The 20,120-nt window shown below is 38.4% G+C and overlaps 1 protein-coding gene across 3 annotated transcripts in view; it reads left to right on the top strand.

Moving 5' to 3' along the window:
• The window catches only part of ZDHHC15 (zinc finger DHHC-type palmitoyltransferase 15), a 324,251-nt gene that overhangs the window by 235,743 nt on the left and 68,388 nt on the right, over nt 1-20,120 (top strand). For all 3 annotated transcript variants that reach the window (XM_058291298.2, XM_058291301.2, XM_071213383.1), the window contains one exon: nt 741-844. In XM_058291298.2, the coding sequence (XP_058147281.1) occupies nt 741-844 (104 nt within the window). The remainder of the gene's footprint in view (nt 1-740; nt 845-20,120) is intronic.

The following is a 20,120-nucleotide window of genomic DNA, read 5'->3' as shown; positions in this document are numbered from 1 at the left end:
ACCACATTCTTGGACAGGACAAAATGCATAGATAATATCAAATTAATTTTAAAAAGTCCTTATGATTTAAGTTTGGAATGAATTCAGGTATATAGACTCAGGTATTCAAGCTGTAACCCAGTCTAGCCAGGGCCAGCTCACTTCCCTCCAATGAATCCTATTTGTTAATAACCAGAGATTAACTAGGGAGGTACCCATTGATTACCTTATATGTCCACAAAGAGTATCCCACATGCAGAAAATAGCCCCCAGAATCTTCACTCTAGAGAGACCTCACTCTGTCTCTTCCCCCAAACTCCTAAAATCTTGCTTCCACACAAACCAAATAAATAATTGGACATTCAGATATTATTATCTATGTCAAGTCACAGTAGCTTGTCTCCCCAGTCTTATATGATTCTGAATCTGCTGACCTTTCTTGAAAATTAAGAATCAACGCAATAAGATAATGGGGTATACATATTGGGACTGTATCATCAAATGGTATTTAAGAAGCTTGCTGTGTGTGTGTGTTATCATATTTTTTAAAAAAGCAATCAACACTGATGCAGACCCAAAAACAAGATATAGAAATAGCAATGAAGCAACAAAATTATTTTATTGTAAACGCCTATTCTACTATGTCTTTAGCCAATAAGCCTAAATCTTCCTAAGAAATGCCTTCCTATTTCTAAGAGGACATTACCTTCACAAAAAGTTATGTCAGCTATAAAAGCTCACTGCCTTCCTTTCTCCACCAGCCCTGGTGATGGCCACTCCTTCCCTATGAGGTGTATGAATGAGTCACAGAACCCACTGTTAGCAAATGAAGAACCCTGGGAAGACAATGAGGAAGACAGCCGAGGTAAGAAGGCTCAGAAGGAAGTGTTTTCTCCACTTAGCAGACTGAGTACTAACAAAGTCCGTGTTAACAAAATCAATGTAGCACGATGTGACAGTAATGTCCAGAAAGATTTTATAGCACGTCAGCCTCATAAGTGCCTTTTAGATGGAGAAGGGCAAGTATGGACACATTTGTTTAGCAAACATGGATGACTTAGGTAAGATTAGATGGCAGCTTGGGAGGCCCCTTACCAGTGTTGTGATACCATGACCTATGACCAGTCAGATCAGTTAGGAAACATAATAAACAGTGCTGTGCATGTATGTAAACAATCCTGCCAGGTGGTCACTCCTGGTGTTTTGCTTGAGTTAATTCAACCAGTGGGCAACAGGTCATCTTTCTCTACTCTCCTTCATTCACATTGGTTAAATTTCCTTTTAAGTCATATTTTCAGTCTCCTTTAGAATGCCTTAGATACACTAAAAAAGATAGTAAATGGGGACAAACCAATACAAGCATGTAGTCTGCTTTTCTAAAAGCCAGAGGAGCAAAGGAAAAGTAAAGACACAGAACTTTACCTTACCAGTTTTCTTCCACCAGATCATTGGATCATCCTGAGACTTTTTGTGAAAAACTTAAATTTTAGTTCTCATGCTCTGTATCCCCATTACAAGCATTACCTTTTTTGTCTCCACCTGATGCAATGCCTAGTACTGTGCCTGCAACATTTATTTATGTTGTTAATTGCAGCCGTCAGAGTAATTTTTAGCTGCTGGTCCTAAGAATACAATATCTGGTAGCAATTTTGAATGAGAAATTGTAGTAGTTTACACACCTGGGGGATGAGGCCAGAACATGGAAGGCATTGAGGTGGGGAGCAGAGGTGGGAAACAATCCTTTCTAAATTTTCACCCAGCTAGATTATCCAGGCTCAGATTCTCTACCTGGAAGCCCAGTTTTAGAGTAATGCATTTTCCTAGGACTAAACAAGACAAAACAGCCCCAAATCCATAGTTAGAAAAGAAAGCACTAGCAAATTACAATCTCGCAGTTCTTATCCAGCCCAAAGAACCTACAAAATAAGCAACTCCCTTACCTCCTCTTGCTGACTCTTTATTGGAAAATTGACTGTATTTTGATTTACCTTCCTTTAGCCTTCAGCCTTTCTGAAGAGGCTTTTACTCACAGCAGTTACAAGTGATAAGAACTCTTATTTTGGTATTAAGAAACCGGAACTTGAATAGAAATCAGAGACTCATAGGGTCTTAACCTAGTTTGAAATATCTCCATGATAGGAAAAAAAGAATTATATTCAGCCTTGTGTTGGCAGGAGGAACAATACTAATGTATATATAGTATAACATCCTAAAGAGGTTATGTTCTTGAAGCAGTCTCCAATTCCAAACTTCTTAAAAAATATTTAATCATAGCAAATTTGTGTATCATTTTACATCTCACAAAATACTTTCATATGCTTCACATCCTTTGACTTACAAATGTCATGACATTATTATTAAAACCATCCCTATTTTATAAGTAAAGAAACTGAGACTCAGAGATGTTAAGTAACTTACCCAATATAACATAGCAAGAAAGAGGCAGAGCTTGGACTTAAAGTAAGGTATGCTGACTCCAGTTCCTGGTTTTATTCTAATATAATGCTGTGTCTCTCATTTGGACAAATACGAGTGGGGCACAATACTGTGAAAGGGTGTCATCTTGTTGTCTGAAGGTTTCACCTCCTTCTTACAATCATAGATTATAAGTCATCTTCTTATTTTTAGTAAGACAGCTGAGTTTATTTTTAAGTCCATTGAGGGAATTCACAACCCTCCTTCATTGCCCATTCCAGTATATAACAACTCTTTAACTATTAGAAAACTGTACTTTTCTCTAACATAAGTTCTCATGCTGTACTATTTGTCCACTTCCTTTTGTTACCCCATTTTCTATACATAGCCTCTCATATACAGGCAGTCCTTGAACTTTTAGCAACTTAGATTCCTGGCAAAGTGCTGAAAGATAAAATTACATGTGTTGAACTTAATTTTTAATAGGAATCATGTCAGGGTTTGGATCCTAGTTCAAAATATCATATTTAGTTCACTATATATGATGTATAATATATAATTTTAAATGTATATAAATTGATAAAATATGACACAACAGCAACTAGTTAAGTAAAAATATAATATCACATCAAGAAACTATATAGTTTTTATCTTCTTTGCAAACCCTGCCTTATTTTAGTATAATAAAGCATAAGGCAAAGTAAACTTTTATGAAATCAAGGTATTTAAACAAGCTTCTTTGGTAAGATTTAAAAAGTAAAGTGTTTAATGTGAAAATGTGTATAAAAGTGCACAAATCCAAAATGTACAGCTCAATGTATTATTCTGTAGAGATTTTACCAGGCATATTTTTAAAGATTTTTCAAAGACAGACTACATGTTAGCTTTTTGAGGAAATGATCCAGAGAAGAATGTTATATACTATTTTTTGCTCATTATAAATTTTCCTGTAGCATTAAAAAGCATTAGAGATTACAAGATAGATCTTTCTACTTTACTCAAAATTGGTATTCATTTCATCCAAATAGGTTGTGTGGATTCGATGGCCCTCCCTGCCATAGATCATGAATAATATAATTGGTATGATTTACAGGGTGATTCTTTTTTTTCTTCCTGTCATTGGCATTTATTATCGTACTTCTTTTTTGTCTTTATTTTTTTAATATTACATTCAAAAAATATGAGGTCCCCATATACCCCCCCACCCCCCTCACCCCACTCCTCCCCCCATAACAACAATCACCTCCATCATCATGAGACATTCATTGCATTTGTTGAATACATTTCTGAGCACTGCTGCACCTCATGGTCAGTGGTCCACTTCATAGCCCACACGCTCCCACAGTCCACCCAGTGGGCCATGGGAGGATATACAATGTCCAGTAACTGTCCCTGCAGCACCACGCAGGACAAATCCAAGTCCTGAAAATGCCCCCATATCTCATCTCTTCATCCAACTCCCTACCCCCAGCAGCCACCATGGCCACTTTCTCCACACCAATGCCACATTTTCTTTGAATATTAATCACAATAGTTCATGAATAGAATATCAGTAAGTCCACTCTAATCCATACTATACTGCTCCATCCTGTGAACCTTGGAATAGTTGTGTCCACTCCACATCTATATCAAGAGGGGGCTTAGATTCCACATGGATGCTGGATGCAATTCTCCTGCTTTCATTTGTAGGCACTCTTGCCTCCCTGGTGTGGTGGTTGACCTTCTTCACCTCCATGTTAACTGAGAGGGGTAAGTCCAATAAACCAGAGTGTAGGAGTTACAAGTCTGTTGAGGCTCAGGGCCTGGCTATTACATGGTCAGTCCAGAGATTCAGGTCCCCTGGGTATACATTAAACCTCAGCACCAACTACAGTTCTGGTAAAAGAGAGAGGCTTGTGGACAAAGATCACATCTAAGTCCAGCTCCATCACACAGAAACACAAATTCCAAAGTAGGTCCAACTGATATGGCACTGAACTCCATCTGCCATGACCATAGAACCTGTGGGTCTCTGTAGCCCTCACAAGAACCAATACCTGGGGTTGTATCTACTTTATCTGTCTCTGGGATGCTGCTGAGGTGAGCGTAAGGGCAACCCCTCTGATAACCTCCCGGCTCTTTTCGGAAATTCATAGCCATATAAACTCATTTGTCCTTTCCATTTCGCCATTATATTCAGGTCAAAAAGCATTTTTAACTCCTGGTTAAAAATTGATTGAGATATTTTGCTGGTTCAAGTTGACCCTTTTATTCAAGGTCATTTTCTAGTTACATCACCAGCTGGTACTTGGTAGTAATCCTTTGGAGCCAGGGAGGCTCATCCCTGGGAGTCATGACATACTGAGTTTGGCTTCAAGACTGGCCACATTTGAGCAACACGGAGGTTCTCAGGAGGTAACTCTTAGGCACCCTGCAGCTCTAGGCCTTGTTCTTATTTCAGGTGCACAGGCTCACAAGCATAGTCATTACTATCAAGGGCTCATTGTTGGACCTTCATTCTTTTTTGGTCTTTGCCGTTGCACTTGGGGGATTGTTGCTGTTCCTTTAGGGACTGTGATAGAGCTCCCCTGCCTAGGAACTCAGCACTCCCTCAATTGTTTTTAATTGTAGCCACTATGAAAATATACAAACATTTTTATGTACCCTGGATATATGCCCTGGAGAACTCCCTGCCAACCATGTGTCCCCTCTCAATAATATCCCACATCAGTGTTCCTCCCCTGCCATTCTTGAATCTCTCTGTGATCTAAAACTTCTGCAAAAGTGAAGCCAAATATATTGCGAGGTACCATTAATAGTAAAATGGACTATAGTGATAAATTTAAATGTTAGATGTAGAATACATACTAATTTAGAAAAATTAAGGTAAAAATAAATTTGGGTATAAAAAACTTAAAAAATGCAAAGGCTTTGTTTTTGATGTTTTGGCTTCCATCACTGCAATAAGTGTTGCCCTGTGTGCAAATTGGCAAGGCAATTACTTCCGTCTTTTCCTCAGTGTCTACATCCTATCTTTTTCTTTTTGTTTCTAATTATTCAACTTATCTTCACAAAAGGTTTAGATCACAGTAATTCATATATACAATATACAATACTCCCACATATGCAACATAAAACCCTTTTCCCTTCCACAGCAATAATCTTTTTACATATTCTTACTATATTTACTGAAACTGATGTACAGATATTGAGACAATAGCTTTCAAACAAGGTAACATGTGTGTTTACATTGTGGTTTATATTTCAGACTATACAATTTTCTAAATTTTTAGTTATCTTATGTTTTGCATTATGATTTACATTTTAGCCTTCGGCCCCTATATATTTTTGGTGTAATTTAACATGTCTTATATCCTTGCCTAATCTTGTGGAACACTTCTATTGCCCAAACAGTTACATTGTTTCCATCTATTCAATACCTCTTTCCCCCTCTCCTTAGGGCCCACAGTGACAGTCAGTCTTCATTGCTAGAAGGGCCATGTTCAGAGATACTTGCAACAGTGTTGAGGGCTTGACATGCTCAAATGCCCTAATGCACTGGGAGCCACCATTTCTCTCGAGAGATACAATTCCATCTATTTGAGAACATCAGTCCTCCCCAGGATATGGGTATACCTTCACTCTCATTATATGGGTCTCTATCCAATGATATAACCCCCTATGGCAAAATGAGCATTCACATACTAACTAGGTGACTGTCCTGCTTTGGATTATCCCCTTTACACATCTTAAATAGGTAACCTTCCTTATTATATTTTTGAAAAAGTTTTCTCAGCATTATACTCTCAACCAAATACCTGACAATCTCCTATGTTTGTATGTTGCCCCACCCTTCCCCCAATTTCTTAGGCAATATTACCCATTCTCCCATCCCTAGCCCCCCTCAAGCCCGCAAAGCCCCACACAAAGTTAACCCTATTCCACCATTTTATCCCTTCCTTGTACAAATACTTACCTCCAGCTTATCATAGATTTCACCCATGTAGGTGTAACCTTACATCCTTCCTCTACCCCCCCCCATTTTCCTCTAAACCTATCATCCAGTCTCTAGCTCTCCGATGCAGCTTGGTTTACTTATTTCATATCATTGAGGTCATGTAGTATTTGTCCTTCAATGCCTGGGTTGATTCACTCAACATAAGGTTCTCAAGATTCATCCATGTTATCACGTGTGTTTGTAGTGTATTTGTTCTTAAAGCTGAGTAGTATTCCGTTGTATGTATATACCACATTTTATTTATCCATTCCTCTGTTGATGGGCATTTGGGATGATTCCAACTTTTGGCAATAGTGACCAATGCTGCTATAAACATTGGTGTGCATATATGGGTTTGTGTCCTTGTTTTCAGTTCTACTGGATATATACCCAGCAGTGGAATAGCTGGGTCACATGGTAAATCCACAGCTAGTTTTTTGAAAAAACCACCAAACTGTCCTCCAGAATGGCTGGATCCTTCTGCATTCCCACCAGCAGCGGATGGGTGTTCCCATTCCTCCACATCCTCTACAGCATTTTTAGTCTTCTACTTTTTTCATAGCTGCCAATCTTTTGTGAGTAAGATGGTATCTCATTGTAGTTTTGATTTGCATTTCTCTGATAGCTAAAGATTTGGAGTATTTTTTCATGTGCTTTTTAGCCATTTGTATTTCTTCTTTGGAGAGGTGTCTGCTTAAATCTTTTCCCCATTTTTTATTTTTATTTTTTTTTAATTTTTTTATTTTTTATTGACTTTGTAATAATATTACATTAAAAATATATATGTGAGGTCCCATTCAACCCCGCCCCCCCACCCCCCCTCTCCCCCCCCCCCCCAACAACACTCGTTCCCATCATCATGACACATCCATTGGATTTGGTAAGTACATCTTTGGGCACCTCTGCACCTCATATACATTGGTTCACATCATGGCCCATTCTCTCCTCTATTCCATCATGTAGGCCCTGTGAGGATTTACAATGTCCGGTGATTACCTCTGAAGCACCATCCAGGGCAGCTCCATGTCCCGAAGACGCCTCCACCTCTCATCTCTTCCTGCCTTTCCCCATACCCTTTGTCCATTATGTCCACTTTTCCCAATCCAATGCCACCTCTTCTATGTGGACACTGGATTGGTTGTGTCCATTGCACCTTTATGTCAAGAGGAGGCTCAGATTCCACCTGGATGCTGGATGCAATCCTCCCATTTTCAGTTGTAATCACTCTAGGCTCCATGGTGTGGTGGTTGTCCTTCTTCACCTCCATCTTAGCTGAGTGTGGTAAGTCCAATAAATCAGATTGTAGGTGCTGGAGTCTGTTGAGGCTCAGGATCTGGCTATCACATTGTCAGTCCAGAGATTCAAATCCCCTAAATATATCTTAAACCCCAACATTAACTGCACCTCCAGCACATTAGCATGAATGTCTTATGAAGGGTTTTCCCCATTTTTTAAATGGGCTGTTTGTCTTTTTATTTTCAAGATATAGGAATTCTTTATATATGCAATATAACTCTTCTATCAGATATATGGTTACCAAATATTTTCTCCAATTGTGTAGGCTCTCTTTTCACTTCCTTGACAAACTCCTTTGAGGTGCAGATGGCTTTAATTTTGAGGAAGTCCCATTTATCTATTTGTTCTTTCACTGCTCGTGCTTTTGGTATGAAGTTCATGAAGCCATTTCCTATCACAAGGTCTTGAATATGCTTCCCTATACTGCTTTCCAAGGTCTTTATGGTCTTGGGTCTTATATTTAGGTCTTTGATCCATCTTGAGTTGATTTCTGTATAAGGTGTGAGATGGTAATCCTCTTTCATTCTTTTACATATGGATATCCAGTTCCCCAGGCACCATTTGTTGAATAGGGCATTTTCTCCCCATTGAGAGGTTTGGTGGCTTTATCAAATATTATGTGAATATATATATGAGGATCTATCTCAGAACTCTCAATTCAGTTCCATTGGTCACTGTGTCTCTCCTTGTGCCATTACCATGCTGTTTTTACTACTGTAGCTTTGTAGTATGTTTTTAAGCCAGGTAGTGTGAGTCCTCCAATTTCGTTTTTCTTTTTCAATATGTCTTTGACTATTCGGGGCCTCTTTCCTTTCCAAATAAATTTCATAGCTAGTTTTTATAGTGCCTTAAAGAATGCTGTGTTGATTTTTATTGGGAATGCATTGAATGTGTATGTCAGTTTTGGTAGGATAGACATCTTAACAATATTTAGTCTTCCTCTCCATGAACAGGGAATATTCTTCCATTTATTTAGGTCTTCTTTGATTCCCTTGAACAGTCTTGTGTAGTTCTCTGTGTATAAGTTCTTTACCTCTTTAGTTAAATTTATTCCTAGGTATTTGATTTTTTTTAATTTACTACTGTAAATGGTACTTGTTTCTTGATTTCCTCCTTACATTGCTCATTATTGGTGTACAGAAATGCTACTGATTTTTGCGCATTGATCTTATAACCTGTGACTTTACTAAACTCATTAATGAGTTCTAGAAGCTTTCCTGTAGACCTTTCAGGATTTTCTATGTATAGGATCATGTCATCTGCAAATAATGAAATTTTGACTTCTTTCTTTCCTATTTGAATGCCTTTTATCTGGTTCTTGCCTCAGTGCTCAAGCAAGTACGTCTAAGACAATGTTAAAGAGAAGAGGTGAGAGTTAGCATCCTTGTCTTGTTCCTGATCTTAGAGGGAAGGATTTTAGGATTTCACCATTGTAAATGATGTTGGCTGTGGGTTTTTCATATATACTCTATATCATGTTCAGAAAATGTCCTTGTATTCCAATCCTTTGCAGTGTTTTTATCAAGAAAGTGTGCTGTATTTTGTCAAGTGCTTTTTCTGCATCTATAGATATAATCATGTGATTTTTTTCCTTCAATCTGTTTATATGGTTTAGTACATTGATTGATTTTCTTATGTTGAACCTTCCTTGCATACCCGGAATGAATCCCACTTGGTCATGGTGTATAATTCATTTAATATATCGTTGGATATGGTTAGCAAGTATTTTGTTGAGGATTTTTGCATCTAGGTTCATTAGAGAAATTGGTCTGTAATTTTCCTTTCTTGTGGTGTCTTTGTTAGGCTTTGGCACTAGGGTAATGTTGGCATCATAGAATGAGTTGGGTGATGTTCCTTCTGTTTCGATTTTTTGGAAGAATTTTAGCAAGATTGGCATTAGTTCTTTCCAGAATGTTTTGTAGAATTCACCTGTGAAACCGTCTGGCCTTGGGCTCTTCTTAGTTGGTAAGTTTTTAATGACTGATTCTATCTCTTTATTGTGATTGGTTTGTTGAGATCATCTATTTCTTCTGTCATCAATATAGGCTGCTTATGTGTTTCTAGGAATTTGTCCATTTCCTCTGAATTGTAATTTTTGTTGAAATATAGTTCTTCAAAGTGTCCTCTTAAGGTAGTCTTTATTTCTGTGGGCTCAGTGGTGATATCTCCTTTCTCATTTCTTATTTTGTGTATTTGCATCTTCTCTCTTTTTTTTCTTATTAGTCTAGTTAAGGGTTTGTCAATTTTATTGATCTTGTCAAAGAACCAGCTCTTGGTCTTGTTTATCTTTTCAAGTGCTTTCTTATTTTCTATTTCATTTATTTCTGCTCTTATCTTTGTTATTTCTTTCTTTCTTCTTCCTGTGGGGTTACTTTGTTGTTTTTTTAGTAATGCCTCCAAATGTGTAGTTAATTCTTCAATTTTTGCTCTTTCTTTTTTGATGTATGAATTTATGGCTATAAATTTCCCTCTCAGTACTGCTTTCGCTGCATCCCATACGTTTTGGTATGTTTTGTTATCATTTTCATTAGTTTCAAGGTAGTTATTAATTTCTTTTGAGATTTCCTCTTTGACCCACTGTTTTTCTAAGAGTTTGCTGTTTAATTTCCATATCTTCGTGTGAAATCTGGGCCTCTGACCCTTGCAGATTTCCAGCTTCATTCCACTGTGGTCAGAGATATTATTTTGTACGATTTTGATTTTCTGAATTCATTAAGCCTTTCTTTGTGGCCTAGCATATGGTCTATCTTGGAGAATGATCCATGTGTGCTTGAGAAAAATGTATAGCCTACTGTACTCGTGTGTAAGGATCTGTATATGTCTTTTAGGTCCAGCTCCTCTAATATACTGTTCAAAGTTTTATTTCTTTATTGATTCTCTTTTGAGACGTTCTATCAAAAGTTGATAATGGTGTATTAAACTCTCCCACTATAATTGTAGATGCATCTATACTTTCAATTAGTTTTTCCAGTGTTTGCCTCACGTATTTGGAGATGCCCTTGTTAGGAGCATAAATATTTATGATTGTTTGTTCTTCTTAAAAGTTTATCCCTTTCACTAATATGTAGTATCCATCTTTGTCTCTCACTTAAAGTCTATTTTGTCTGATACTAAATTAGCTACTCCTGCCTCTTTTTTTTTTTGGTTATTGTTTGCTGTAAGATTGTTTTCCAGCCATTCACTTTCAACCTCCATGAATCCCTGGGTCTAAGATGTGTTTCTTGTAGACAGCCTATAGATGAGTCATATTTCCTTATCCAATCTTCCAGTCTGAATCTATTGACAGGGGAGTTTAATCCATTGACATTCAATGTTATTACTTTCAAGGAATTATTGATGTTAACCATATTTTGTTTGGACTTGTATTTGTCTTATTTTGCTTGTTTGTTTTTTTCCTTCTCTTTTTGTCTATTTTGTTGCTCTTACACTCTCCTCCAACTCTGCCTCTCCTGTTTTTTTCTTTCGTCCTGCAGAATTCCCTTTAATATTTCTTGAAGGACAGGGTTCTTGTTGGCATACTCTTTTAATTTCTGTTTATCTGTGAATATTTTGAAGTATCCATCATTTTTGAATGCTAGTTTAGCTGAGTAGAGTATTCTTGGTTGGAAATTTTTTTCTTTTAGTACCTTGACTATATCCTACCACTTCCTTCTTGCCTCCATGGTTTCAGATGAGAAATCAGCACTTAATCTTATGGAGCCTCCCTTGTATGTGATGGTTCTCTTTTCTCTTGCTGCTTTTAGAATTTTCTCTTTGTCTTGAGTATTGGATAATTTGACAAGTATATTGCTTAGGGTGAGACTTTGGGATTTATGGTGTTTGGGGTGCATTGTGCTTCCTGGACGTGTACATCCATCTCTCTAAGTAGATTTGGGAATTTTTCAGCCATTATTTCCTCCAACACCCCATCTGTCCCCCTTCCCTCTCTTGTCCTTCTGGGATGCCTTTAGTACATATGTTTGTGCGTTTGCATTGTTATTCAGGTCCCTAAGTCCTAGCTGGATTTTTTCCTATCTTTTTATCAATCAGTTCTACTATCTGTTTGATTTCAAATGTACTGTCTTCCACATCACTAATTCTCTCCTCTGCCTCTTCTAATCTGCTGCTATTTGCTGAGAGTGGATTTTTGATTTCTTGAACTGTGGTGTTCATCACCAACATATCTGTTATCTTTTTGCGTATGTCTGCAATTTCCCCTCCAAGTGTTTTCTTCATATTGTTAATCTCTTCCTTTCCTTCATTAAGTTGGTCTTTATTATATGTTTTGAGATCTTTAATTACTTGTCCGATGTTCTGCTCCCCTTCCTGGTTTTTAGTTTGTTCATTGGATTTGCCCATGTTTTCCTGATTATTGGTTTGGTTTGTAATTTTTTGTTGCTGTCTGGTCATCATTTTATCTTGACAGGTTTAATCAGTTCCTTAGCTTCTTTGTCTAGTCTTGGGGATTAATTACTTGTTGTTCATTACTAAGTGATATGTCTTCTCTTTCTCACATTGTTCTTCTTACTCTATTTTTTTGTTGCTGTCTAAGTTCACTTTGAAGGAAAATATTAGGGCCAGGGAAAGCAAAATGAGTAAGAAAGGAAAATGTATAAGGTAGTATTGGTAATAAATGTTAACAGAGCAACAATGTGAGATCTAGGAGAATGGGTATTAGACTCATGTAAGTTTTGTAGAGTTATAGCAGTAAGTAGAGTGCCTATAATGAGATAGTCAACTGAATATGGGGAGGAATATAGTATGAATTAAAAATCCAGTGTTTTCATGAGAGAGAGAAAGAGAAAAGAAAGACAATAATATCAAGAGTGGATAAGAGACAGGAAGCAGAACAAAGGTATTAGAAATAAAATGTCAGGCAATTTGGGAGCCAAAGAAAGGGAGGTAGAATGTAAGAGAAACAGCAGATGATGTAGGATAGAAAGATGTGGGAGAAAGGGGATACTGTAGGAGGCCAAAATCAATAAACACAGAAAAGAGGAAATGGAGGATGAGGAAACACAGCAAGTGTGAAGCGCTCCCTTCAGCATGTATTATATAAAGAACATAAAATTTAAAAAAAAGAAGAAAAAGAGAGAAAAGAAAAAGGTGGGGCAAAGAAAAGGGGGGAATACAAGGAAGAAAAAGAGAAAAAAAAATCTAAATAAATGAAAAATTACCTTCGGGGATAAAACATGAGAAAAGACCAGGAGACAATGCAATAGCAAACACGCCAAAAAAAAAAAAGAACCAACATTTCAAGCTAGGAATCCCCTTTGCAGTTAAATAATACATGTAGGGATCTGACCTTCCCTCTTTCTCCTTTCCTCACTTCTCTCTCTCCCAGGGCAGCAGGATAGCTGCCTGAGAGGTCCTGTAGGAGATTCAAGTAAGTCCTTGTTGAACCAACTCAACACAGAAGATTATGACTCTTTATTTCCAGCATGAGAGCACCTACACCTCACCAGAAGTCCCAAATATGTTATTGGAAGCTTGGGTAGCACTTCCTACAGTCCCTCCCCCTTAGGTGTGCTAGGAGAGGTCTAATTGATTTTCTGACTCCCCCTTCTCCCAGACCAAGTTTCCTATCTCAGGACATTTAGGTAAATTGGGCTTTCTCAGCAGATTCGTCTCTCCTTTCTTCCCATACTCTCCCCAAGTCAGCTGGTACACTCCTCCAAGTTCAAGGAGAGAAAGAGAGAAAAATAAATGCCAAGGGCTGGGGTAATCAATGATCTCAGACGGACCTCCAGGCGCTGTGGATTTGGGGATGGGAAGTCCGTGATATTGCAGACTCAGGGTGTGTGAGTCTCTGAAGCGTGGGCCACCAGGGTTTAGGGGATATAGACCTGGGAACCACGCATCCGGTTAACATGGGGCCTGGGATCACCGCAGCACAACAAAGCCTCAGGGATCACAGCAACTGGGCCACCAGCCCTAGGAGGAGGGGTCCCGCCCACAACTTCTGACCTCCGCGTCAGAAACCCAAAATTCCACCTCTCACAAGAATCTCTTCTGTCACTGTCTCATCAAATCGACATCCGGACACCTCCTGCCCTGCAAACACCTGAAACAGCCCAGTCCAGCAGAACTCCAACCCTACTCAGCCGCTTCTTTACAGGAGAGATTATGAGGTGCACTCACTCAGATGCCATCTTGCCCCACCTTTTACCAGCTTTCTATACAGCATTTCAATATACATTGGTCTACACTAACATCTTACCAGCCTGGTGTTCCCATGAGACATATTCTTATTATTACACATTTGTGATGATTAGGTAAGTGGCTCTTTCCAAAAAGATTTTGGTTTCTTCTATTCCTACATATTGGAGGCAGTGCCATTCTGGGGCAGGACATCTGGCTGGTTGACCAAACATATACTAGGGAAAATCACATAGCTAGTAAATGATAGAACCTGGCTCCAAGGCTCAAACCCTTAACCACTATACTACCAGTATCTCTCCTTTGCTCCTGTTTACTTTTCAGTTTACAATCCATTTTAAGGTCCATTTGGAAGAAAATTTTCTCAGTACCTCTCTTCTTTCACCACAATTAAAGGATGAAAAAAGATAGAGCACTGGCATGGGAATAATTTCCCACCTTGGCTACTAGGTTCAGTGTGGGACACTTGGAAAGTCCCTTCACCTCTCTGGACCTCAGTTTCAACTCCATGATCTCTATGTTATCTTCAGCTCTTTTTTTTTTTTTTAAAGATTTATTTTTATTTATTTAATTCCCCTCCCCTCCCCTCCCCTCCCCCGGTTGTCTGTTTTCTGTGTCTTTTTGCTGCGTCTTGTTTCTTTGTCCGCTTCTGTTGTCGTCAGCGGCACGGGAAGTGTGGGCGGCACCATTCCTCGGCAGGCTGCTCCCTCCTTCACGCTGGGCAGCTCTCCTTATGGGTGCACTCCTTGCGCATGGGGCTTCCCTACGCGGGGGACACCCCTGTGTGGCACGGCACTCCTTGTGCGCATCAGCGCTGTGCATGATGGGCCAGCTCCACACGGGTCAAGGAGGCCCGGGGCTTGAACCGCGGGCCTCCCATGTGGTAGACAGACGCCCTAACCACTGGGCCAAAGTCCGTTTCCCTATCTTCAGCTCTTAAGTATGATATTTTATGACCTCACCTGCTACTGACGGGTCAGAAATCAAAATGAATACGTGACCTCTTTTATCAAATAGATCCTTTCCTTTTGTGAAAGGAATGCTACTCTATACTAGAGCCCACTATAAACTTATATTAATAATATACCTTCCATCTTTTGAAACCAAATTTCTTTCTTCAAGTACTCTCTCCACATGCAACCATTTGTTCCCTCTTTTCACACTCACCAGGCTTTACACAACTTATTCTCACACTTGTCTTTTACTTTTGCCCAAGAGTAGGAATCCTTGTTCTCGTCTCTGAATGAATCAAAGATAATACACTGGGCTAGGGAGAGGCTACTCCTTTGGGTACCTAGGCATTTTCCAAGTCACTTATTCCCCTGCTTCTAAAGAAGAAGGGAGTAAGCATGCCCTCAGTTTCTGGAAATCTTACCTCATAGAATAATATCATGGATGTTCATTTTTATTGTCCAACCCTGGGCTCTAAAGTAACATTTATTCCATGAAATAAGGCAGGTCTCCAATTAATAAGTTCAATTCAGGAAGAATTTCCTGAGGGTACACCTCAGACAAGGTATTGTGGAGGGATATAAAAATAAATAAAAGTTGGCCTCTGCCCTTAAAGAATTCGCAATTATAGGGAAGGATAAAAAGTACAAAGGTCTAACACAAGACTTAATGTACTTGTTGCCATAAAAGTGATGCTAGAATTTGCATACCTAATTTAGACTTATCCCTGTGCTAAGTACTGTTTGGTACACACATGGTAAGCATGTAATTTTTAGTGATATTTAAACTCTGAGTATATCAATAATTGGAAAAAGTATATGGGCTATAGTGGTGAGAGGTTTTGAAGAACAGACAGTACCTAACCTAGATGTTATTAAGATGAGTAACACTGGTATAGATGCTAGGAAGAAGGAAGTAACAATCTAGCTAAGAGGTACAACATAAATGTGTTAAGAATAATAGTGATACTATCCATTGTGTAGCATAGGGTGGGCATTGTGGCTTGTAAGCAGAAATACTTGATGTAAGATTTGACCAGATAGTAGAAGGCTATGTATTTTGATACAGTAGGAAATAGCTACCAATTTTATAGTCTTGAGTGATGTATCGATCTAATGAAAAATAAATTTTACAGAGCTTACTCAGATAGTGGTATACAGGTTGGATTGGTATTTGGAGAGGCAAGAACTAGAAAGAGCAGCAACAAGCCAAGCACATATAACAATGATCATGAGTGATAGTTAAATTAGAACTGGAGAGAAAGGATAAAAGACAAGACACATTTGAAATAACTGGAAGTAGTCACAGTAACTAGAGCTATCTGGAAATCATTCATATAGAGAGATGAAGGAGATAATCAAGGAACAGTATAAAACTAGGGAAAGGAGATAAAATGTAAACTTTAGATTCACCTAAGTAGTGTATATATGTGTCCACATGGACAACGAAATGAATAGTGAAAGACAAGCCACCTTAGAAGACACTCATAGTTTGGGGTTGGGGGAGAGTATCACAAAAATACTATGAATGAGAAAGTATTACCCCTATTTTACAGATGAAAAAACTGAGGCTGGGGAGGTAAAATGACTTACGTAAATTGATAAAGCTATCACAACTCAACTTAAATTCTTCCAGACTCCACTTTGTATCACTTTCCCACCTCTTCCCAAATTCTGAGAATCAGTGGCTCGAAAGAAGGATATACATGCTTCAATGTCACATCCCATATTATGATGGGCCTATGTGGAAACCTAGAATTTTAAAGGTAGGAAGGATATCTATCTAGAACAGTACAGGAAGAGAATCAAAGCTTAGCCAGCATGCACTAAAACAAAAATGACATTCTAGGTTCAAGTAAACATCTATGAATAATGATGAAATCACTATAGTATATGATAGCAAGAATGGGTGGGGTAGGGGAAGGAGAAAGTGAATCCTGCATTTTTCTTCTTCTATGCAGAGCCTGATTCTTCAAGATATCTGCATTTTTTCAATTTTGGCCTCACCAGGCCTCACCAGGCCTGCACAAGGCCTCACCAGATGAGCCTACCCGTGCAACCTTAGCTTAATCTCACACTGGTAGTAAAACCATGAAGGAAGTTGATAATCAGGTTTTTCAGCTCAGGCTTCATTGTCTGCAAGGGCTTGATTTTATTAAAATAATTACTGGAAGGAAGTGTTCTATGTCAAATAAAAGTGGACTTCAATTGAAGAAAGTAAAAGAAAGCCCCTTAGCAGAATCCTAAAAGTAAACTTCTGGAAAGACAAAAGTCTCTACAAAAGTCTCTACAAAATTCTCAGGAAGCCCAGTTGTCAGCCAGGAGTGAATTCAGAAAGAATTAATATCACTTCCCTGGAGCAACAAAGCACGTAGTGCCTCAGTCTCCTTCTTGGTAGAAATATTGAATGGGATGATATGTATGTTTAAGCACTTGGTACCTCTTTTGCTCTTTGAGTTGTTTAACAAACATGAGTGAGTTATTCTCTAGATTTCCTCCTCTGAACAGTTAGGCCAATATAGTTGCTTTCTGTTCAGATTTAGAGGCAAGAATACTCCTAAGGTTGGAATTCCAGGGAAGGCAGAATATTGTACCCACAGTGAGGCCATGATTTCAAAGACAGGGATAATCTGAGCCACTTTTACTCCTCTATACTTCCTGGAAGAAAGCAGACTTATCTCTGGAATCTGCCTGGTTGACGCAGTGGCATAGGAATTTTCCAGTTTGCTTGAAGAAGGAAACCTATCCTGGCTCTCATTCTGAATGGCACATTGATTTCATAAAGGAAAATATACTATACTGAAATTGTAAAAGACAACCATTGTCAACTTTTTTTTATCTCAAAGTGCCAAGTACATTATTATGCAGGAAGTATAAAGAAATTGATTACTGATACATTAAGCGAGCTGATGCAGACTGTACCTTGCTTACCCAAAAGACTAGAGGTCAGAAACAAAAGCATTTGTATTATAAATGATGTTGTTTCTTAATCCCAAAGTGGCTTATTTTCTAGAACTTCATTTCTTTTCAGAAACACACCAATGCTTAAAGTTCTACAATAGATATTTCAATTCTGTTTAGTGGAAAAATAGCAAGAGAGGGTAATTTTTTTTAATATACTTTTTTATTTTTTAAAAGATACGTAGATTACATAAATGTAACATTAAAAATGTAGGGGATTCACGTATGTCCCACTCCCTACCCCTCCCACACTTTCCTGCATTAACAGCATTCTTCATTAGTGTAGAACATTTGTTACAATTGAACACATATTGGAGAATTGCCACTAAGTGTGGATTCTAATTTACATTATGGTTTAAACTCTCTCCTGCACAATTTTGTAAGTTATGATAAGATATATAAATGCCTGTATCTATCATTGCAACATCATTCAGTACAATTCCAATATCCCAAAAATGCCCCCATATTGCACCTATTTTTCCCTCTCCCTCCCCTCAGAAACTCTAGTGGCCACTGCCTCCACATCAGTGATAAAAGTTCTTCCATTGATAGAATAAAAATGTCTATAGTAGGATAACAGTAATTCTACTCTATTCATTACCCAATCCTGAGGATTCTGGGATGTTGATGCCTACTCTGCCTCTAACTGAGAGGGAGCGTAGATCCCATGGGACAGATGGATGGGAATATCTTACATGAAGTTGCAGGCTCTCTCTGTGCCTTGGGATGGTCATTGTCCATCATCATCTCCTTGTTAGTTGTCCTGAGTGAGTCCAATGAACTGGAGAGTAACTATTGCAACTCTGTTGAGATTCAGGTCTCACCTGACAAATGGATGGACCAAAGATTTAAGTCTCTTGGACATAAATCTATCAGTTCTAATACTAACTATAGTTTCAAATAGAAGGGAAAGAAAAACCATGTGTGGGGAAACCACAACTGAGTCCAACTCTGTTATATTGGGAAGCATAAATTCCAAAGTAAGGCGCACTGTCAGGTGCCAAACTCCTGAACTGTCTGGCCTGCTTATAGTGTCTGGATGTCCACAGAGCCCTCAGGAGTTCCATTGTTTGAGGCAATATTTACTATGGCAGTCAGTGAGATCCTTTGAGACGTGCATAAGCGAAATGTTTGGATTTACCTCCTGGCTCACTTTTAAGTCTCTTTGCCATGTAAACTTATTTGTCTTTACTGTTTCCCCCTGTTGGTCAAAGTATTTTTCCAGTTGCATTGCTAGTTGGTGCTTGGTAGTAATCCCTCAGTGCTAGGAAGCTTCATCCCTAGGAGTCATGTCCCACACCAGGGGGAAGGTAATGTATTTATATGCTGAGTTTGGCTTAGAGAGAGGCCACATTTGAGCAACAAGAAGGCTCTCAGGATGTAACTCTAAGGCACCCTATACCACTAGGCTAAGTTTCAATTTCAAAAGTAAAGCTTCATAAATAGAGTCATAAATATCAAGGGCCCATCAATGGTCTATCCTCCTTCACTAGCCACGGCTCCTGTACTTGGGAGAATCTGGCTCTCCCATTAGAGAATGTGGCAGAGCTCCCCAAGATGGAACTCGATGTTATTTCGGTTATTGTGTAGATCTCCACCCACAGTGACAATGGCCCATGAAGACCTGAACTCATTTATATGCTTTATAGGTTTGTCCCAGGTGAATCTCCTCCCATGCATTCCCCATCATTGACACCCTGCACCAATGATCCTTCCCTGCTACGGTTGTAACTCTTCTGTGTTCTAAAACTTCTTAAAAAATGAAGCCAACAAAAAAACAAATAAAATTAATAAGAAAATGAAATAATAATGATAGTTTTAAAAAATAACATAAAATGCAAAAAAATTAATTTGAAATAAAAAAATTTAAAAATCCAATTTTAAAATGTTGGCATTACGTCTATCATCACTATAAGATCTTTTGTCTTATATGTACAGTGACATTTTTGTCCATTTATTCCCCCAGTGTCTTAATTTTTTCACTTTATCTTCCAAAGAAACTTTAGGTTATGGAAAAGTCACAGAATATAGGGAAATCCCATATACCCAAAATCCACCACTTTTCCCTTTTCTCCTATTATTAACATTTTCTACATGGATGGTACATTTGTTGCAATTGATGTACAAATACTGAAGCATTGCTACTAATCATGGTCAATGACTTACATTATGGTTTACATTTTGGACCATGCACTTTTATAATTTTCATGAATTTAGCATGGCTTGTATCCATTATTGCAAGATCATGTAGAACAATTCCAATGCCCCAAAATGCCCCATGTTCCATCTATTCTATTCCTCCCTCCCCATCTCCTCAGGACCCAAGGTAACTACCAAGCTTCACTCCTTGAAGAAGATTCATAGTTACTTGCGACAGGATTGAGGGCTTGACATACTGGCCTGTC

The sequence above is a fragment of the Dasypus novemcinctus genome, chromosome X (genome assembly GCF_030445035.2).
Source record: "Dasypus novemcinctus isolate mDasNov1 chromosome X, mDasNov1.1.hap2, whole genome shotgun sequence".
NCBI classification, from domain to species: domain Eukaryota; kingdom Metazoa; phylum Chordata; class Mammalia; order Cingulata; family Dasypodidae; genus Dasypus; species Dasypus novemcinctus.
Note: the sequence above shows the minus strand (reverse complement) of the source record. Positions and strands in the feature narration are given on the sequence as shown.